Source organism: Panonychus citri, unplaced genomic scaffold, assembly GCF_014898815.1.
Source record: "Panonychus citri isolate SS breed McGregor unplaced genomic scaffold, ASM1489881v1 Contig00135, whole genome shotgun sequence".
In the NCBI taxonomy this organism is placed as follows: domain Eukaryota; kingdom Metazoa; phylum Arthropoda; class Arachnida; order Trombidiformes; family Tetranychidae; genus Panonychus; species Panonychus citri.
In genome coordinates, this window is record NW_026515540.1 from 1,693,353 (window position 1) to 1,714,391 (window position 21,039).

Consider the following 21,039-nt stretch of genomic DNA (forward strand, 5'->3'; position numbering starts at 1 on the left):
ATCTTCCATTCCACTTTGATAGAAATCGAGTCGTGGATTGAAACAATATCGATGCAACGAAATCAAGTGAGTGAATTATGAAGTTAATTATTTAGCAACGATTAAAATATTTATTGATAGAAATTTAAATTTTTCGAGAATCGAACATTAAAATTAACTCTTAATGGTCTCAGATTTGGCTTTTTTTGTAAAATCCGAGCTCAAATGGACTTAATCATCGACGTAAACTTTACACTCAGTTGACAACTTCCTCATCTCCATCAACATGATTACTAACAATTAACATTAATTACAATTTTAAATGTTATTAATCAATATGTAAACTCGACAAACTTCCGTTATTTCTGTAAAAAAAACTGAGCGATTAGTTGAGTGGCTTAATTGGTTTACAGATTGATTCTCTGAAGTTGATGTCTCAAGTATAAGTCACTTGGTGTAAATGAATTTCTCTAATCAATTGGATTGAATTTTTCATTCTCTTGGATTGCAAATTGAATTAAAGTTGATTTTGCTTGTCAATGTTGATCATCTGGTTCAATTCTATATGATTGAAAGGGTTAGTCTTGTTTTCGTTACTTTTTGTTATTTGATTGGATATCAATTGGATCGAAGTGATTTTAAAATTTGATTTGATTTGATTTGACTTGACGAGATTTTTTCTCATCTTAAAATATTAAAATAATTACAAAACATATTGATGACATAATCATGATCAATTTAGAAATTATCATGTAATTGAAGTGAATAGTTTGTTTCATATAGAATGTTAATCTTGTGGCTTGTTGGCTTTGATTGTGATGACGAATTAAAAAAGACGATATTTTTAATCTCATTGACTTTATATGATTAACGTTCCCGTTTGATTAGATGACTTGATTTGTTGAGGTTTCTCTTTTAACGATTGTACATTGGAATATAATCATTGTGATTTAGATCAACTGGCTACAAGAGCTTCTCTCTTTTTCTCTGTTGATTTTCTAGATTCTTTTCTTGCAGCCGATGATGATTCTTCTTCCTCTTCTTGGTCTTCATTGTTTTCTCCACCTATTGGAATAAAAATAATGGAAAATGAGCTCATTCATCTAATTCTTTATGATTTAATTGCAAGCCGAAAGCGAAATTCTTACCGATAGGTTCACCTTGAGGAACCTTGGGTAGATTTAGATCTTTCTGTTCATCCATCTCTCTGGTGATTTGGTTAAGTTCCTCCATTAGTTCAGCTTCATCTTCATCATCAAATGCACCACTAATGATTTGATCAATTTCCTAATAAAAGTAGATAGAAACCAAAATTAATTGTGATTCAAATTTAGCTATAAATGATTTCCAAACTTACCCTTTGTTTTTCAACACCTTCTCTTGTTTCTTCGAGAATTGTTTCAACTCGTTCAATCGATAAGATTTTATTCAATTCTTTCAAAGCTTTGTTTCCTTGTTCTAATCCTTCAACAACTTGAACTTCAATTTGAGCGAATGAAATATCATCAACTAATTTCTCCAAAGTCTCTAGAAGTCCATCTTGTTTAGCGATGACATTTTCGAAATATTTCTTCTTCTTCAATATTGTAAGAGCTCGTCTATAAAATAAAACAAACCAAAAGAAAAGAAAAACAGAACAAAAGACAAAAGAACAATTAAATTAAATCAATGCCAACTAATTATATTCATCTTACTCTTTCTGTCCATTTTGTAGCAATTGACGAGCCAAATTACGTTCATCTTCAAGTCTGCTTTGAATCCTTTTCTGATATTGTTTAATTTTATCACGTTGTTGCTTTAATTGCTAAAATTATAAGCAAAAGAAAAAGACAAATCAATTAAAAAGACAAAGAAAATTAATCACAATTAAAATTCCAATTGAAAATGAATAGATTACTCACCAAAACAGCTCTGTCTTGTTCGGTTACTTTAGGAACGTTTTTCTTATGCTTTCCAAACAAACCTCCCATTTTAATTATTCCACAAACTATCAATTGTATCACGAATTAATTAAATTAGTAAAAAAAACATTAGAAAAGAAAAAAATTCTAATCATAAACAATTGCAAATGAAAAAAAAGAGAAAAGAAAAAAAAATTTCTCTTTGAAAAATATTCTAAATCAGCTGATTCTATTTATCACACTTATCATTTTCTTTTTCTCAACCAAAGGATTTTAATGTTTTTCTTTGTCATTAATTGATTACAATTAAAAGTTTCGTTAATTAATTTGTTTAATTTAACTTTAATTTAGTTTCTACACTTGATTGGTAACATTTTTTAATTGTTAGAAATTAAAGTCTAACAAAAACATAGAAATTGAAAGGGAAAACCCAAAAATCTATTGTAATGTTTTCCATTAACTATTAACATCAAGATATTTATTTATGTGATCATTTGTATTTTTATCAGTTTAATTACATATCATAACTTGTAGTAATTAATTTTAATTGTATGAGTAATTATTTACCTCTTTTCCATGGTAAGTATAGTCTATCCTTAACAAAATAATCTTCACTTTACTGAAAATTGAGCTAAACTGTGGTGAAGAAAATATTTCAAAAATCTACTAATTACTTGCTTTTTTTGTTATTTTCTTCTTAATTGTTTATTATTCTTAATCATTAATTTATTACAGGTAATATCATATTCTCCCTCTTTGGTGAAATTTATTATCCAGTCTACATCATAATTACCCTGATTGTTTTACATTCTATTCCATCATCATCAAAACCATCGGCATCCATAATATAACAACTTCTGGTTATTATAATGATTTGATGAAAGTTAACATGGTAATAATCAATTGTCGTTAATTGTTACCAACCAAAGTGCCTCTGAGTTAACAGCCAACCAGGTAATATCTTAAATTTACAGTTGATAAATTGTAATAGAAATAATTACCATTCATCAGCTGATTAGAAGATTTGACGTTTAGAATTTTTCCATTTTCTTTTCTCTATAAAATCTATTCAAGGATCATTTTTTGTTCTATTCTTTTTAATTTAATTCTAAATTTACCATATCTAGATTGATGGATTCTTCCTCCATTTTCCAATATCTTGTTCATCTTTAATCATCCTCATTATAATCCTCACCTTCCAGTTACCATTTTATCTTGAAAGAGCCAAAATTTGTTGCTTCAAATTATTGGAATTAAATCAATATCAAGGTAACAATTAACTACCTTCAAAGTGTTTCTATCAATTAGTAATCCAACCTGTTATTGTTCAGTAATTTTACTTTTGTGTTCTGTTAGTAAAAGAGCTAAAAGCTTTTTCTTTTCCACTTTCATTTTCCATTGAAAGCAAAAATGGCGATTAGACAACTGTTGATTCTTACAAGTAACTTGCTGATTCTTTCATCAATTCTCTATGTTAATCAACTTTACATAATCAACAATGATTAGTCTCTTTCCATCTTATTCTCTTATCAATATTAACTTCATGTGTCTCAAATCTCAACAATCAATCTACCATTGGTTTATCTATAATCACACCAACTCAAATCTCTTTTCAATTTTTTCATAATCTTCTTCTTCTTCTTGGTTATCCATCTTAACGTCTTCCACCCACCACAATCATTTAGATGTTGTGTTTATTTCCATTGACATCATCATCTTCATCTTCATTTACCATCATCATCTCTTCCTGATCAGAACCCTGACCTTTCATACTGAGTATCATTGTAACTTCCATGACATGTTTACTCGTAGTGATTTTATTTCATTTTTTTTTGTTGTTTGTGCTAATTAATAATTCACAACACCCATTTAATTAATTATCTAAAATCTGTTTACTCTAATTGTAACCAATTCTCTCCCTTCATCGTTAGCATAATATCCAGAGTCTATGTCCTTCTTGTTTCTCCTTCAACATCATCATATGTGCTTAATTTTCACCATCAATTATTTCTGATATACTTAAACCATTCACTTATATCTCTTTCTTTTCTTTTCTCTCATCATCATCATCATCATCATCATCATCATTTTCATCATTATCTTCTTCATCACCTCTTGTAAAATTATCATCAACATAATTACTACAATTGAAAATCCATCTAACCTGACACGAAACTACAAACACACGGATTCAATTACTATCCTCTCAAGTTCAATTACTGTGCCAATCAATTAACCACCAGATTACTATTTTATTTTAACCATTAACTAATTAGCAATGGATAATTGTGTTCAAATTAACATCAATGGTTTTGATGGTCCAAAAAAATGTTGCCTTATGATTCAAGGAATGACATGTGCCTCTTGTGTTAAGCACATAGAAAAATGTGTCAATAAGTTACCAGGTAATTACAATTATCCTAATCATCTTAATTACATCGATAACTTCATCAATGGATTGATAAAATTATTACATTTCCATCATTGTTAATCGTTGTTAACTCTTATAATATTAAGATTAATTCTTTTTCTTTTATCATTTCAACTGTTGATTCTTTTTGCTAATCTTTTCTTATTAATTTCTCTTTTAGGTGTTGATGGTATTCTTGTCTCACTTTTAGCCGGTAAAGCCGAAGTCAAATATGACCCAAGTAAAACGAAACCAGAGGCTTTAGCTGAATATATCTGCGATTTAGGTTATCCCACTGAGGTTAATCAAGATTATAATGAAAACTCATCTGATTATGAGATTTCATTTATAATTAAGGGAATGGCTGCCAAAGATTTAGAACGAATTGAAAGTCATTTTAAAACCATTATTGGAATTAAATCGGTGGCGCTTTTTTCCAACACATCAAAAGCCCGATTCACTTACGATTCTGAACTAATTGGTCCTCGTCACATCGCAGAGGAACTTAGAGTTCAAGGTTACATCACACAGCCATGTCAAGATTATTGGGGATCATTGAATGTTTCTCTTCTCAATCAACGAGAAGAGGTTCGAAAATGGCGAACCTCATTTTTCTTTAACCTTTTCTTTGGTCTACCCTCGATGGCCGTGATGATGTATTACATGTACCATATGACCCAAATGACCGAACATCATTCAATGTGTTGTGTCATTTCTGGACTTTCACTTGAAAATCTCCTTCTCTTCATTCTGGTCACTCCTTGCCAATTTTTTGGTGGTCGATATTTTTACATTCAATCATTTAAGGCGATTAAATATCGAACCGCTAACATGGACGTTCTCATTATGTTAGCCACTAATATCGCCTACTTTTATTCGGTTATTATTGTTATCATTTTTATGATGCGAAATGTTGACCACAGTCCGAAGACATTTTTTGAAACCTCACCTATGCTACTTATTTTTGTCTCTCTGGGTCGATGGTTGGAACACATTGCCAAAGGCAAAACAAGTGAAGCTTTGACCAAGCTCATGAGTTTACAGCCGAACGAAGCTTGTCTAGTAGAATGGGATTTAAAAGAATCTCGAGTTCTATCGGAGCAAATTATCGATGTTCAATTAGTCCAACGTGGTGATTATCTTAAGGTCGTTCCAGGTTCCAAAATCCCAGTCGATGGTAAGTCTCTTCTTATTGTTACATGTCACCTTTATTCACATTTACCTGTTAATGTTTCTCCAATGAATGATGTAATTTTTTGCTTCTTGGTGTAATTTGCCTTGACAGCAAACCAAGTTGTTAATCAAAGATTATTAATTGTTGCTGTTGTTTAAGTTAAAGCTACAAACATGTTGCTTTGATAGGTACAAATAAGCATTTATTGTTTTCCGTGCTAACTATCAGCCTTCAAATTTACTCAATTGAATGATATTACCTTGTCATTCGTGACCGTAACTGATGACATTTGAATAGTTACTAAATTGAGCAACAACAATTAGTCAAATGTTAATTTACTAACAATAATCATGCTTTCTAATTTTTAAAGGTCGTGTTGTCCATGGACATTCAATGACTGATGAATCGTTAATTACAGGTGAATCGATGCCTGTTTCTAAGTCAGTTGGATCATCAGTTATCGGTGGATCGATTAATCAGAAAGGAACCTTAATATTGTCGGCAACGCATGTTGGCCGGGATACAGCTTTGTCTCAGATCGTTAGACTCGTTGAAGAGGCACAAACACAAAAAGCTCCAATTCAACAATTTGCTGATAAAATCGCCGGTCTTTTCGTTCCGATTATTTTGGCCATTTCGATTGTAACTCTGGGTGGTTGGCTATTGTATGGCCATTTCTCCGAATCAGCTGCATTAATATTTGATAATTATCGTGGTAAAGAGGGTGACATGACTCGTAATGAGATAATTAATGTTTATGCGTTTGAATGTGCTCTTTCCGTGCTTTCTATTGCTTGTCCTTGTGCTCTTGGCTTAGCAACACCCACCGCTGTCATGGTTGGTACTGGAGTTGGTGCTCTCAATGGTATCCTAATCAAAGGAGCTGAGCCACTTGAACTTGCACACAAAGTTAAATGTATCATATTTGATAAAACGGGTACAATAACCGCCGGAGTACCAAGTGTATCTAAAATTTGTCTTTTCATTGAAAATTTATTCACCCACAAAGTTACTGTAAACTCACCCGATCTCCATGATTGTTTGAAAAAACTTCTCCTTCTAATCGGAACTGCTGAAGCTCATTCTGAACATCCGATTGCCAATGCAATTTGTGCCTACGTTAAGAGGGTTACCGGTCTAGATGCAAGTGTCAAAGATACGAACTCAGGTAATTCAGGTTGGGGTAAAATCGATAAATTTGTGACTCTACCTGGTCTTGGATTATCATGTAAAGTGTCTCATATTGCCAAAAGTGTCAAACAAGACCTTAAATGTGAAATATCATCTTCCGATCCCTCGGCAAGATCATTTATACTCAACGGTGTCACCATCGATATGATTGGCAAGGGAGCTCATAGTTCATCTAGTTTGGTAAATCTATCAACATCTGAAACAATGGTCCCTCATTTAGGCTCATCAGACAGTGAAGATAATTATTCTCTATTAATTGGGAATCGAGAATGGATGGAACGAAATGGATTACAAGTCAAACCTGAAATGGAACGGGAAATGGTCTGTGAAGAGGAAATCGGTTCAACTGCAGTACTTATCGCGATTAACGGTATCATTTGGGCGACCATTTCAGTTCGTGATCATGTTAAGGCTGAAGCTTCACTGGCCGTTAAAACCCTTTACCTGATGGGCTTAGATGTAATCCTGATGACCGGTGATAACGCTAAAACGGCTGAATCGGTGGCTAAACAAACTGGAATAAAAAGAGTCTTCGCTGAGGTGTTACCCTCTCATAAAGTGAAAAAAATTCAACAGTTACAACAAAAAGGTTTCGTTGTTGCAATGGTTGGTGATGGTGTCAACGATTCGCCCGCTTTGGCTCAAGCAGACATTGGTATCGCTATTTCCAATGGTACTGATGTCGCAGTTGAAGCTGCTGATGTTGTTTTAGTCAAGGTAAAACCTTAATCTCTTAATCCATATAAATAGTTTCTCGCTTTCTAATTTTGATCATTTCTTTCATATAACAGAATAATCTACTTGATGTCGTAGCTGCAATTGATTTGTCTAAAAAAACCGTTCGTCGAATCCGTTTGAATTTTTTCTTCGCCTGTGTTTACAATTTAATTGGTATTCCATTGGCTGCTGGAGTTTTTTCCGGATTTGGATTACTAATTAAACCTTGGATGGGATCAATGGCAATGGCAGCGTCATCAGTTTCCGTTGTTACATCTTCTCTATTACTCAAATTATATCGTAAACCTGATTTCACCAAAATCGAGTCTCGATACGAATCCAAGCAATTACGTCGTCCTAACGGTGGTGCGGCAATAATTGGTCCCGAAGTGTCATTTATAAATGTTCAAAAAGGTCTCGAAGACTCTGCCTGTGTAACCCAACGGGAAGCAAATGGCTCATCTAGAGCTATGAACTTAAATCGAGCTGTTATCGAGATGTTACCCAAAACTAACATATCGTCAAAAAACAGTTTAAAAGCAAGTGAGATGGAAAGACAACCACTCGTTTAGGAGACTTAATTGACCAGAGCAATTTAATAGACCAAATTGATTAATTGTCGTCCATTTGAATTGATCAATCAATTGTTATATCATTTTTTTGTTAATGTTTCCAATTTTTGTCTTCATCTTTTCGTTACCTATCATTGTAAAGTGTTTAACATCCTCATCATCACATTCATCACTTCCCATAGCCATCATTATCACTGTATAATGAATACTAACAAATTGATTGATTGAAAAGTTATTACAATAATTGCCTCTGTTATATCAATAACTATATTACTAAATCAAAACTATCGTCTGTATATTATTATGATTGTATTGCCATTTTCATTGAGTCATTTGGGACTCAACAATTTATTTTTATCAACAAAAATTGAAAATAAAATAAGTTTATTACACATTGTATTGGTCCACCAATTGATCTTTAATAAGATCAACACGATTTCATTGGATCTCTAGATGTTTCCAAATAGTATCGACCTCGACCCGTAAGTTTATAAGACCAATATCCTAATTGAGAATCTGATGATTTTTCCTTACAAAGTCCGTCGGAAAATGACTGATATGAAGTACAAGATGTCGCATTGAAATCACACCTTCGAATCGAAGCTTTGAATAGTTGCATCGAATAGTAATGAGAACAGTATTTGATTCCATCACAACCTGGTTGATCGATTCCATTCTCGCCTCCACCATTCGGATAGAAGTCCACATGACCCAAAGACAAACTAGTTCCAACTTTACCAGAACTCGCAAAAATGTACCTGAACAAATTGAATGAAGTGGTATGAATGACATCAACAAAAATGGCGTCTGAAGGTTCAATGCGTTTTCCAGGTCCGAAAATCAACATTCCCGCTGGATCCAAAGCTTTTACAAAGTTAATCGAGATTGTTAATAAAATGAACTCATATGAATTGACAGTTAACAGACTTACCCGTTATCCGACCTATTTGGAAGCCCAATTTACTGAAAGCATAAGCACCTGTAAAGTGACAAGTCGAACAGCCCAGACTATATCCAATCAAATGGACGTTATTATAATTAATGTTTCGTATTAATTTAAGCTTTTGGATCATGAGTGCTACTTGTCGACCGACTACCTGTGTATTGGCTGCTGCTTGATGGAAATTATAAAAATCAGTGACTCTAGAGACGATCCCAGGGTCGGCACCGATCTCATAATCGACCATAATGACCACTTGAGACACGGTCAATAGTTCATCTTTCAATGAAATGAATCTCGAATCATTGTAAGTATTTTTATAGCCATGGATAAAGAAAACGATCTGATCAGTTGACTGAATTGCATCAAAACTTTGGACATTCTTAGTGGTCAGTCTGATCGGATTCTCTGGCTGGTCAACCGTGTAGACTAAAAATTCTGGTGAAATATTCGACGCACTTTGAGGACACAGAGAGTACAAATTAAGTCCTTCATAAATGGACAATGGCCACGGTTCAAAACATCCAAGGTCATTTTGTTCGTGGTCAGAATAACAAACAGGCGAATTACAATAAACTAATGTTCTAAGCACTAGTTCTAGGCACTAATGGTGATCCAATTACACTTAATATGAGCACTTTACAAATAAATAAACTAATTGTAATCATTTTGGTGATGATGATCCTCATCAAATTTGCTGATCAATTGACACGAAACTATTTAAATTTATTATTATAATATGATAGTACAATGAATGAGACTTGATTAGACTAACCGATATCGTATCTACAATAAATAATCGTTGATTGCACTGAAATAAATCATGTTAATCAAAATATCTATACAGCAGAGATTAGAGAAAACTGAACAATTAATTCTATTGTTTAATCGTAGAAACTAATTTATTTCTCTTGACTGCATGAAGATAAAAGTAATTCTATGACCATTCGATGTTCATCAGTTAATTGTTGAATTATCATTCATCTCATCATCATAAAGTAGTTGACATTTACAATGAAATAGATAAATATGAATAATTTATTGAAAGGATTAATCAATCAAATACGAGTTTTTATCGACAATTTCCCAATTAAATTATGATTTGAATCCGAAATCAGTGCTCCGGAATCAACTAAATTTAATCAACTTTGTGAACAAAACTTTTAGTCTAAACTCAGAATCAGTTGATCACAGTTTTTGATTGCGCTTGGGGAATACAGGCCTAAGAATTTAATTAATTAAACATTATTAAATTGTTTCCCGATTGAAGAAACCTCAATAGTTTTACTTGGATGTCAATTGTGACCAATTGATTGAGATTCAGGACCTTAATCAAAAATTGGTCTAAAAATGAAGTTACACATTCATCGTCCTTATAAATTTGATTTAAATGCAATGTCGACTCGAGATCAATTGATAAATCACAATTTAAAATCGTTTTGGTTTCTTCAATCGGGAAACACTGTAATCAATGTATTAATAGCAATGATAAAGGGTCAAATTGGATTGATTTCGTAAAAAAATAACTGGAAACTCAATTAAATCTAAATATCTTTGTAGTTACAATTAACTAGAAATAAGAACTTTCCTGATAACGATCAACTGATCATTTTTATCATAAAAATTGAAAATAAAATTAGTCTATTATTGATCTTTAATAAGATCAACACGATGTCATTGGATCTCTAGATGTTTCTAAATAGTATCGACCTCGACCTGCAAGTTTATAAGACCAATATCCTAATTGAGAATCTGATACTTTTCCTTTACAAAGTCCGTTGGAAAATGTTTGATAGGAAGTACAAGATGTCGCATGGAAATTGCACCTTCGAATTGAAGCTTTTAACAATTGGATGGAAAACGCATGAGAACACCAATCGATTCCATTGCAACCTGGTTGATCGATGTCACTCTCACCTCCTCCATTTGGGTAAAAGTCAACATGACCCAACGATAAAGTAGTTCCGACTTTACCAGAACTCGCTTTGTTCAAGTCCCAGAATGCATTGAATGTGGTTGTATGAATGACGTCAACAAAATCTGCGTCCGAAGGGTCAATGCGTTTTCCAGGTCCAAAAATCAATATTCCGGGTGGATCCAAACCTGTTACAGAGTAAATCGAGAAGATTAATCTGAATAAGTGAATAGATGAATGCATTTGAATCGACAAGTAACAGACTTACCCGTTATCCGACCTATTTGAAGCCCAATTTACTGAAAGCATAAGCGCCCGTAAAGTGACAGACCAAACTTCCGAGACTGAAGCCAATCAAATGGACGTTATTATAATTAATGTTTCGTATTAATTTAAGCTTTTGGATCATGAGTGCTACTTGTCGACCGACTACCTGTGTATTGGCTGCTGCTTGATGGAAATTATAAAAATCAGTGACTCTAGAGACGATCCCAGGGTCGGCACCGATCTCATAATCGACCATAATGACCACTTGAGACACGGTCAATAGTTCATCTTTCAATGAAATGAATCTCGAATCATTGTAAGTATTTTTATACCATGAATAAAGAAAACGATCTGATCAGTTGACTGAATTGCATCAAAACTTTGGACATTCTTAGTGGTCAGTCTGATCGGATTCTCTGGCTGGTCAACCGTGTAGACTAAAAATTCTGGTGAAATATTTGACGCACTTTGAGGACACAGAGAGTACAAATTAAGACCTTCATAAATGGACAATGGCCAAGGTTCAAAACATCCAAGGTCATTTTGTTCGTGGTCAGAATAACAAACAGGCGAATTACAATAAACTAATGTTCCGGGCTCTGGACTTGATTGTTGACGAGCAATTGTAATTGTTTTTTTAGGCACTAATGGTGATCCAATTACACTTAATATGAGCACTTTCCAAATAATTAAACTAATTGCAATCATTTTGGTGATGATGATTTGATTTGATGATCACCAAATTTGTTGATCATCAATTATGATGATCAACTCCCAATTGTGGTCACTTGACACAAATTCATTTAAATTTATTTAATTTCCAGAGTGAGAAAGAGAGAGTGAGAGAGTGAGAGAGCTTTAATTAACATAGATCACAATTTAATTAACTAGATTAGACAAACTAATAACTAAACTATTAATAAACGTCCTTGAAAATACTGATTAATTTCAATTAAATTGTCCTGGTTTAGTTTGATTAATAAAACAATGAATCAATATATTTGGAGCGATAATTAATAAAGTAGCAATTTGATACTAATAATTACAGTCAATTAATTTAGTTAATTAGTTAGTAAAATAAATCATATTAATCAAAATATCTATGGAGCAGAGATTAGGGAAAATTGAACAATTAATTATATTGTTTAATCATTGAAACTATTTGATTTTTGCTTGATCATCAAATGTTGATTAAAGTAAGTCACGGGCAATTTGATGTCTATCAGTTAATTGTTGAGTAAATTTTTCATTTAAATTAAAGTTTATCTCACCATTGAATTGTTGGAACATAACAAAAAAATTGGAATCATTAATCCAATGGACTTTTAATTGTGATTAACTTTTCATTGTCAAATGTAATTACTTTGATTAACTCGATTCAACTTTTGAACTGAATTAAGAGAAATCAACTAAATTTGATTGAGAAAAATCGATGAGAAGAAATTAAATCAACACCTTGATTTGAACTGCAAACATTAAACAATCATAAGGAAGAAAAAAAATCAAATCCATTTTAATTGTGATTAAACTTTCTAATTGTCGAAAGTTGTTTTGTCACATTTCCCGAACTCAAAGAATTAGTTAATTATATTTGTATTGTTCAATGTTCACCTTTTGTCACTGTTTTAATTTGTATTAAATTATTTTCAAATAATCAAATAATCTTGAATTATATTGATTTGCTGCTATTTAAATAAATTGTTCCCCTTAAACAGTTACCACCTAATCAATTAACATCACAATTACCATCGTCATTACAAACTAAATTAACTGTAACGTTAAATATTAACCGTTAACAACATATTATTAATATAAAGAGATAATATTATTTAATATTATTTATAGAATTGGAGTAAAAATCAATCAACTCAACAAAATAAATTAGTATTTAAATCAACTGATTTTCAGAAAACTCATTTTCATGTTCCCGCTACTTTCCAGGAATGATTAAGATAATCAAACGCTTCTCAATTTGAAACAATTAACGTTAATTTTTCTCACAATTGTTACGATTTAACTAATTTATGACTTTTCCTGTTGGTTGTGAAAAATGTCACTCGACTCGAGTGACTCAAGTACAGACCGTTAGTCCATATTAAAATGATTCTTTTTTGAATAATTAAAAGTCTCATAGACCTGAAGTTGACCTAATTGGAAGTGTCAGAGGTTAGGATTTTATTAATTAACAGCAACTGCTGATATTACAGGTCACCCGCTGTAGCACATACAAAAATGGTATCGAAAAAAGCTCGAGTCCAGCGATAGAACTACATAACTGTGTGTCTGAGGGTCAGTTTGGTCCACTGAAATAAATTCTTGACAAAATAAGAACTTTTTGAAAGGAAAATGGCCTCAAGTCCATAACCTAAGATCGAAAAATAATGAAATTCTGTTTAGTTTACGTGTTATGACCGAAAAATAGCCACAATTCGATCACCGATTGAACCGATTGATTGGCCTAACCAGACGGTTTTACAACTTTTAAAAAGACGAGCGATTTTGACGGAGGTCGATTTTAGGGCTGACGTGTCCTTTTTTCGTTTTATTTTGACAAATTTCTATTGGCATCGTGGAACTTGATTTGACAGATTTAAATTAAATTGTTGTTGAAGCTCTTGTTTCATGAGAAAAGGTTTTTATTGTTCACCTAAACAAATTGAATAAAGGAAACTTGCAAGTTAATCTTCACTTGTTATTAATGCGCCATCGATTGTCATAAATTAAGAGTAAGTATGTCTTGCATTAAAGTTTGTTGATCTTGTTGAGTGAAATCTAATTGATTAGATCGAGAGTTAATGATTACTTTCTTAATCATTTGATTGAAAAAGGCGATCTCATGAATCTTGTCAGGTGAATAATTTTCATATTGATCGAGTCCGTCTTGTAAGATTAACGTCAACGAGTCGTAATTATTTCGAACTACATCTAGAACTTGATCTTCGGTCAAAGAGGAAATTTGATTGGTCACTGACCAAGCTTCGATTTTGCCGTTAAAATGGCCAATTATCGATTTTACATTAATTAGTGAACTCGCCAGACGAGTTGCATGATCTTTACATGGTGATCCGTCCATTGATGAATACCTGAGAGCTGTAACAATGTAGTAAAGTGAAAAATCAATCTGATTAGAGGCAATTTCAATAATATATACTATACTTTCAACAACAATTAAATAAACAATTAACTCACCGATAGAATATAAATTATCAAAAACTTTATGCATTCTTATGATTTCATAATGTAAATCATCATATGATTGTAGTGAGGGAAGAAAAGTATCTCCAAAGGTGATGAAAAGATTGAAAATGTTGACAATTTGATTTGCTAAAAGTAAAATACTGCATTTTTTGACTAAATCAGCTTCATGATTAACCAAAAATTTAAGAAGATTAATCAAAGAATTCCAGAGATTTCGCCAAGTGTAATTGAATCGGACTTTACTCTTTTTCTGGTAACATAAAAGCCTATGAATTACACCAATACAGAGTGTATATAATTCACAGAGGAAATTTTTCCTAAGGTGAGTTGAGATAAATTCAACCATCAAATCCATCACTGAATAAGCTAAAGGTCGAGATGATTTGTTTCCTTCATCAACAACTTTACGATGTCGCATTGGCTATAAAAAGAGAAGAGAAAATTTCAACAATTAGTTAAATACTATTGATCGTACAAAAAGTAAAAGAGGAACTAAATTAATGACAATTTACCAGTCTATGGAGATTAACAGCATGAACGATATTTAGGTCATGCATAATTGCGTTGGCACATTGATCCTCTGAAATACAAGTTAAAATGACGAAACACAAACGAGAAGTATCAAAGTTTTCCTCGTCTATAAGGAGAGAAACAATTAAAAGTTAATTTGATCATTTTTAGAGTTGTAAAATGAGATTAAGGTAATTGTTGCTCTTGATTAACAACATGGAATTACCTTTTGTTTGTAACATTACAATTGAACAAAATTCAAAGAAAATTACTAATAAATTGGAAGGTAAATTTAAGTCACTTGTCATATTATCATTTCCAATGGTGTTTGTTGATGGTCCTGATTTATTACCATGATTTTCAGCTGATATGTTAGCTAATTGTGAGATAAAGTTACGATTTAAATGTACAATTCCATAAAAGGCCATTAGAATACCATCATCTGGATCGAGGCCAATCAAGTCAATCGATTCTTCCTCCGGGGCAAACATATTACCCACCATGGAGGTTATACTAGATAGAAGGCCAGTGTTGGTTGTTTCTTCCTTTTTATCGTAGAATTTTTTTATAAATTCAATGAAAGAATGTGAGATAACTTGAGCGAATCCATTGTGAACCACTTCATTGTCAAGTATCGACAATCGAACAGTAAATGGATTAATAACCTAATTAAAAGTAAATGAAGAGAAAACAAACAATTAGCAAGTATTAATACACAAGATTCAAAGACTTTATCACATCTAATGGTTACCTTGTTTTTCCTATGGTTGATTAAGATTGTGATGATTAGTAATGCTTGGTAACCATAAGCTTGTCGGGCTATTGGAGAGACAAAAATTGAAATGAAGGCATCGAAAAGTTCATCGGACATCAAATGCTCAGCAAAAGGGTTGGCGTTTATATCATCGTAGCCCGTTAAAAAGGTTAAATACAATTTGATGACAAGTGATTTAAAGGAAACTGGATTGTCCGCCACAAGAAAATCATACAATTTAGATGTTAACAGGTCCACTTTAAGGTTTAGATCATTTTTACCAATCAATATATCCAATTGATTTTCAACCTTAACCTTTGTTGATCCAAAAATGGTCCTCGATAAGGTTAACAGAGTAACCAGAGAATTGGTAATTTTTATATTATTATCACAATTTAGGGTAATGGCAGATTGGGTGAATAGAAGGTTAATCAGATTGCCAGACTCAACCAGCTCATCGTAATTTAATTCAGTCAGTAAATCAACCAAAGCCTTAGGATTAGATCGTAGAAGGTAAAATTCATTCCAATAGGCCTCATTGTTTACAAGATCGCAACTGTTGATGGATTGAATTCTCAATAGATTCTCATAGATTTGAACTATTTTCTCCTTCAGATCTCTTTTCTTTCCCGGTTTAACGTTTGATGGAGGAGTCATTTTAGAAGATTAAATTCAATTATATTCACTTAAATTACACGACAATTTACACTGATTAAAGATGGAAATGGTAAATCAAATTATACAGGTAAAAGAAGATGAAAGAGAAAGGGAGAGACACAAAGAGATAAATTGACTTTGTTGTCAATATCCAAGACTAAATAACAACATACACCTGGGAAGATATTGAAAGAACTGTTTGTTTTCACTCTTGAATGGAAATAAATAGAATCTAGATAATTAAATGGTTCAATTAAATGAACAATCAATCGTTGAATTTATATAATTCATCCTAATTGGAATTAGTTGTTGAGGCAAGAAACAAAAAGAAAACAATAAAGGAGAGAGAGAGAGAGTGGAAATGAGTAAACATATGATGAGAAAGAGAAAAGGAAAACCAGAAAAAGGAAAATCAAAACTTGAAGAACAGTTGAACTTACATTTATTTCGAGATGAACGGTTCATTTATCATTTCATTTCTATTGGTGTTTGAGGTCATTTTGTCCGTGAGTTCACTCGATTGCTGGTAATTCGTTGATTAGAGGAAAAAATTTCTTTCGCTAACTCATTGATCATTGATCACAAAGTCGCTGGTAATTACTAAGGAGCTGATTGCTCGTCATTGATACTCTTTCATTGAGTGAGAAAAGTTTATTATCTCAATGAAAAGGTATCGTTGTTGAAATGATCGTGATGGTGTCAACGATCAGACATTGAAATCGTCATTTCAATTGCTATTGATCTTAGTCAAGGTATTAATGTTTCTTTAACCTCTTAATCCAGTTGTTAATATCTTTCTAGTTGGTAAGATTAATTGAATTAGTTAAGTTGCTTTAACAGTAGTGGGCTATCATAATGTTATTGCAAATTCTTACAAATAGATGGATTCGGAAGTCATTAATTAGCCTCTGTTGTAATTTTTGATGCTCAAAATTATCTCTCTTGTCGACCGTTACTTACTTTTGATTGTAACGATTAATTAGTCTTCATTATTACATTTCATATTACTCACAATAATTGATAGACCAACATTCTGATACTACAAGGGAGTAAAAAAAATTGATCTTTTTAGGAATAACGGGAAAATGGAAAGTCACAGACACGAATGGATTAAATTGTTGAATCTTAATTATTTATGTTAAGTGAATTTACTCAGTTCCACTAACGAAATCAAAGTCTTTGGAGTTGAGATTTCGGAGTTTCAACAATTAAATGTTCAATTATTCAAATCGTTTCATCTATGCTCTATTATTAAATGAAATGGAAAAGAAAAATTCGAGAGAAGAAATTAAATTAACATCTTGATTTGAAAAGTCGAAACTTTTGCTTCTATTTTGTTGGATAATAAAAAAACTAAAATTTCTTTTCAATTTGAAATTCGCGCTTTTCTCTTGGAAATTTGAGTCACGCCCACTTTTGGAATTTTTCTCTTTTTTGAAAAAAGAATATTTTGATTTAAGAATCATATCAATTTCTTTGCTCTTTAATTTCTTGACAATCAACTGATTTACTTTAAATTGTTCAACATGTTATTCTTTTCATTTTTTAAAAGTCTCATTGGTAAGGATGTTGTCGTTGAATTAAAAAATGACCTTAACATTTGCGGGACACTTCAGTCTGTTGACCAATATCTCAACTTTAAATTGACCGATATCACAGTTCAAGATGACAGTAAATATCCATATATGCTTAGTGTTACCAATTGTTTCATTCGTGGTTCAGTTGTTCGTTATGTACATTTACCTGCTGATGAGATTGACACCAATTTGTTACAAGATGCAACTCGAAAAGATACAACCAGCAAATGAAAACAATGAACCTAATTACCAACAAACATATCAACAGTTGTAAAAAAAGAAAATCTAATACAACTTGAATACAATGGAATTTATCTGTATTATATGTTGAAAAACTATAAATTGATCCAATATCAAAATCACTTAGCCCAGGAAAGTTAAGCTAAATAAAGTTTATTGTTCATTTAAATTATCAACTTTAATTTGAAAATTTAATTTAATTTCAATCAAAAACCAAACGTTTAAACCTTTTTCTCTCCAATAGATGTCGTTACTTTTTCGCGCTCGAATAATCAAAAATTCCAACAAAAAGTCCCGATATCAGATCTTCAAATTAATCGAGCAAATTAAAGTTCCAATTGATTAAAACTATTCCAATTAACTTTCTTCCAATATAATTGAGTTAACCTTCTCATATCCAAATAGACCAATTCAATAATCTAAAAGTGAATACGATTAAAATAAAATTGATATTGATCGAAGATCAGATATCTGAATTTGTAAGGAATCGAATCTCGATTCAGATAATTGGATCTCAGCTGAAAATGAAACTGAAAATGTTTCAATGTTTGAACTTAATTTTGTTTATTAATTTTCATGTTGATTAATATTTCTAATTGTTAATTGTTTTTGTTTTAGTCATTTAGTCAATTAGTTGGTTTGATTGTTAATGAAATAGAAATGGTGAGTAGCAATTGATTTCTATTATGATTAATAACGAGTAATAAGTAAATAATTGTTCTGATTTTTGGTTGATTGTTTTTCTCTTGTTTTGTTTTGCTTTCATTTTCTTTTCTATTTTATTTTATTTTCTTTCTATATTTTTATTTGTTGTTCCTAATTATTTCTTTTGTTTCTTTCATTATATTATTTCAGTATCATCATCATCATCACCGTAAATCATCAGAAAAGGATCTAAGTCGACGTACCACTAGTAGTAGTGGAAGCAGTAGTAGTAGTAGTAGAAAGAAAAGATCTAGTGATAGATCAGATTCGGAACGAGTTAAGTCTAAAAGGCGCCATAAAAGTGACCACAAGGAGGAACATAAAAGCAAAGATTATGACATTTCTTTAAATGATATTGATGAGAGTGATGAAGATCGTGAAATTGAAAGGATAAGACAACAGCGTAAGGAAATAATGAAGAAATTCGGAGGAGCCCCAGAAAAAGAGGAGTCTCGTAGTGAAGATGATTCACAGTTTGCAGTTGAAAAGATCAAATCAACCGAAGGTAATTGAAATTTTTTTCTTTCTTATAGAATAATATTTTCGACTAATCAATCTTTTCTCAATTTTTCTCCACTAGAACCAATGCCAGACACAGATTTAGAGCCTCACAATAAGATGGTTAAAAAGCCAGTATTAGATATGTTTGCCGATGACGACGACAACAGTGAAGCCTTGGCCACTAAAGATCCTTTACCGGAAAAACAAAATTTCTATCAAATCTCTGCCGATCATGGTCACGAGAATCCATCTTTAAATGATAACTGGGATGATTCTGAAGGCTATTATCGTGTAAGAATTGGTGAAATTTTGGACATGAGATATTCAGTTTTTGGTTACACTGGACAAGGGATGTTTTCTAATGTAGTTCGAGCCCGTGACAGTTTCAAGGGATCACAAGAAGTGGCCATTAAAATAATACGAAACAACGAGGTAATGAATAAAACAGGACTTAAAGAGTTAACAATGTTGAAAAAATTAAATGACGCTGATCCTGATGATAAATTTCACTGTCTTCGACTTTATCGCTCTTTTGATCATAAATGTCACCTTTGCCTCGTTTTTGAACCTCTTTCAATGAATTTACGGGAAGTTTTGAAAAAATATGGTAAAGATGTTGGACTTCACATAAAAGCCGTTCGATCGTACGCTCAGCAACTTCTTCTGGCCCTCAAATTACTAAAAAAATGTAACATATTACACGCAGATATCAAACCCGATAATATTCTGGTAAGTTAATTAAACCTTTCGACAATTTAATCAACTAATAAACTTTTCCATTTCAATTATTTTCCCAGGTAAACGAGAGTAAACTTGTCCTTAAACTTTGTGATTTTGGTTCATCATCATTGATCTCAGAAAATGATATTACACCTTATTTAGTTTCCCGTTTTTATCGAGCTCCAGAAATTGGTAAGTGATTTAAATTGATTCAATAAGGATGATAATAAACTTAATTTCTAATTTTTTATTTGTTTGTCTCATTTAGTTTTAGGTTTATCATATGATTACAATATCGATATGTGGTCAGTTGGAGTAACACTTTATGAACTTTATACTGGGAAGATTATGTTTCCAGGTAAATGTAACAATCAAATGCTCAAATATTTTATGGATTTGAAAGGTAAACTTTCCAACAAAATGATTCGTAAAGGAGCATTTCGATCTCAACATTTCGATTCGAATAATAATTTTTTATACCGAGAGATAGATAAAGTAACCGAAAAAGAAAAAGTCGTTGTTATGAGTCACATTATACCGAATCGTGATCTACAAAAAGAGCTGATCGCAGACCAAGTACTTCGAGAAGAGGAGAAGCGAAAAGTACTCCAATTAAAAGATCTACTTGAGAATATCTTAACTTTAGATCCATCAAGACGATTGACCGTTAACGAAGCTCTTGCTCATAAATTTATTCAAGAAAGACTTTAAATCACAACGGAACAAACAATTTAACCTAACAATTATTTACATTTATATATTCAAAATTCATTATTTCAACATACCAATCAAAGGCCTGGATTAAACTGGATCAATCTAATGGATTAACTGATCAACTCCAACGATGTAAAATATAAAATAAGTTTCTATTAATCACTTATATTGTCATTTGCCTCTCTCCTAATCATTTTGTAAATCAGCATGTTCATCATTTAAATTAACCACTTTCCCGATATACATAAAAACAATTACAAATCAAAAGAAACAATAACATTGGAACCAATCAAGATTGATTAAATTTACTAAACAAAAAGAAAAATTTATTCAAATTACCAATAATTTAAGACAATTAATGGGAAAAAAATTATAAACGATAAACAAAATCGAGCAA

At 31.9% G+C, this 21,039-nt stretch overlaps 5 protein-coding genes and 1 pseudogene across 7 annotated transcripts; 2 read left to right on the forward strand and 4 right to left on the reverse strand.

The window, feature by feature from the left end:
• Positions 1–83: 83 nt before the first annotated feature.
• Positions 84–2,081, reverse strand: LOC128391944 (charged multivesicular body protein 6-B-like). Its single transcript, XM_053351909.1, has 5 exons — positions 1,881–2,081; positions 1,674–1,783; positions 1,337–1,577; positions 1,128–1,266; positions 84–1,044 (listed from the first exon to the last, which is right to left on the reverse strand). Exons 1-5 carry the CDS (start codon positions 1,947–1,949, stop codon positions 935–937), a joined length of 669 nt encoding a protein of 222 aa, XP_053207884.1. The 5' UTR covers positions 1,950–2,081; the 3' UTR covers positions 84–934.
• Positions 2,082–2,209: 128 nt separating this feature from the next.
• LOC128391928 (copper-transporting ATPase 1-like) lies at positions 2,210–8,336 on the forward strand. 3 transcript variants are annotated; one of them, XM_053351887.1, is made up of 7 exons: positions 2,210–2,459; positions 2,616–2,834; positions 3,008–3,149; positions 4,092–4,285; positions 4,472–5,467; positions 5,835–7,372; positions 7,447–8,336. In XM_053351887.1, exons 4-7 carry the CDS (start codon positions 4,159–4,161, stop codon positions 7,942–7,944), a joined length of 3,159 nt encoding a protein of 1,052 aa, XP_053207862.1. In that variant the 5' UTR covers positions 2,210–2,459; positions 2,616–2,834; positions 3,008–3,149; positions 4,092–4,158; the 3' UTR covers positions 7,945–8,336. The 3 variants fall into 3 exon arrangements, with proteins under 3 accessions (XP_053207862.1, XP_053207864.1, XP_053207863.1); XM_053351889.1 differs by having other exon boundaries at positions 2,658–2,834; XM_053351888.1 differs by lacking the exon at positions 3,008–3,149.
• On the reverse strand, positions 8,257–9,552 carry LOC128391997 (pancreatic lipase-related protein 2-like). Its single transcript, XM_053351966.1, has 3 exons — positions 9,528–9,552; positions 8,876–9,475; positions 8,257–8,808 (listed from the first exon to the last, which is right to left on the reverse strand). Exons 1-3 carry the CDS (start codon positions 9,550–9,552, stop codon positions 8,372–8,374), a joined length of 1,062 nt encoding a protein of 353 aa, XP_053207941.1. The 3' UTR covers positions 8,257–8,371.
• Positions 9,553–9,955: 403 nt separating this feature from the next.
• Positions 9,956–11,981, reverse strand: LOC128391947 (lipase member H-like; annotated as a pseudogene).
• Positions 11,982–13,681: 1,700 nt separating this feature from the next.
• On the reverse strand, positions 13,682–16,540 carry LOC128391932 (armadillo-like helical domain-containing protein 3). Its single transcript, XM_053351893.1, has 5 exons — positions 15,526–16,540; positions 15,001–15,439; positions 14,777–14,901; positions 14,256–14,685; positions 13,682–14,156 (listed from the first exon to the last, which is right to left on the reverse strand). The coding sequence occupies exons 1-5, from the start codon at positions 16,183–16,185 to the stop codon at positions 13,780–13,782; spliced, it is 2,031 nt and encodes a 676-aa protein (XP_053207868.1). The 5' UTR covers positions 16,186–16,540; the 3' UTR covers positions 13,682–13,779.
• A 1,968-nt stretch (positions 16,541–18,508) lies between these two features.
• On the forward strand, positions 18,509–20,967 carry LOC128391934 (serine/threonine-protein kinase PRP4 homolog). The gene is made up of 5 exons (XM_053351896.1): positions 18,509–18,665; positions 18,858–19,212; positions 19,288–19,937; positions 20,006–20,120; positions 20,197–20,967. The coding sequence occupies exons 1-5, from the start codon at positions 18,663–18,665 to the stop codon at positions 20,637–20,639; spliced, it is 1,566 nt and encodes a 521-aa protein (XP_053207871.1). The 5' UTR covers positions 18,509–18,662; the 3' UTR covers positions 20,640–20,967.
• Positions 20,968–21,039: the final 72 nt, after the last annotated feature.

What these genes read in the sequence shown, in the direction of transcription:
- LOC128391944 (XM_053351909.1), bottom strand. Translation starts at nt 1,949, where the DNA reads ATGGGAGGTTTGTTTGGAAAGCATAAGAAAAACGTTCCTAAAGTAACC. An exon ending in AACAAGACAGAGCTGTTTTG is followed by an intron (nt 1,784 to 1,880) that starts GTGAGTAATCTA and finishes TTATAATTTTAG; the next exon opens with CAATTAAAGCAACAACGTGA. An exon ending in CTACAAAATGGACAGAAAGA is followed by an intron (nt 1,578 to 1,673) that starts GTAAGATGAATA and finishes TTTATTTTATAG; the next exon opens with ACGAGCTCTTACAATATTGA.
- LOC128391928 (XM_053351887.1), top strand. Translation starts at nt 4,159, where the DNA reads ATGGATAATTGTGTTCAAATTAACATCAATGGTTTTGATGGTCCAAAA. An exon ending in TTCCAAAATCCCAGTCGATG is followed by an intron (nt 5,468 to 5,834) that starts GTAAGTCTCTTC and finishes TAATTTTTAAAG; the next exon opens with GTCGTGTTGTCCATGGACAT. An exon ending in CTGATGTTGTTTTAGTCAAG is followed by an intron (nt 7,373 to 7,446) that starts GTAAAACCTTAA and finishes TTCATATAACAG; the next exon opens with AATAATCTACTTGATGTCGT.
- LOC128391997 (XM_053351966.1), bottom strand. Translation starts at nt 9,552, where the DNA reads ATGATTACAATTAGTTTATTTATTT. An exon ending in TACAATTAGTTTATTTATTT is followed by an intron (nt 9,476 to 9,527) that starts GTAAAGTGCTCA and finishes GCCTAGAACTAG; the next exon opens with TGCTTAGAACATTAGTTTAT. An exon ending in CCAAATAGGTCGGATAACGG is followed by an intron (nt 8,809 to 8,875) that starts GTAAGTCTGTTA and finishes ACTTTGTAAAAG; the next exon opens with CTTTGGATCCAGCGGGAATG.
- LOC128391932 (XM_053351893.1), bottom strand. Translation starts at nt 16,185, where the DNA reads ATGACTCCTCCATCAAACGTTAAACCGGGAAAGAAAAGAGATCTGAAG. An exon ending in TGTAATGTTACAAACAAAAG is followed by an intron (nt 14,902 to 15,000) that starts GTAATTCCATGT and finishes CTCTCCTTATAG; the next exon opens with ACGAGGAAAACTTTGATACT. An exon ending in TGATAATTTATATTCTATCG is followed by an intron (nt 14,157 to 14,255) that starts GTGAGTTAATTG and finishes ACATTGTTACAG; the next exon opens with CTCTCAGGTATTCATCAATG.
- LOC128391934 (XM_053351896.1), top strand. An exon ending in TCAAACCCGATAATATTCTG is followed by an intron (nt 19,938 to 20,005) that starts GTAAGTTAATTA and finishes TTATTTTCCCAG; the next exon opens with GTAAACGAGAGTAAACTTGT. An exon ending in TTATCGAGCTCCAGAAATTG is followed by an intron (nt 20,121 to 20,196) that starts GTAAGTGATTTA and finishes TGTCTCATTTAG; the next exon opens with TTTTAGGTTTATCATATGAT.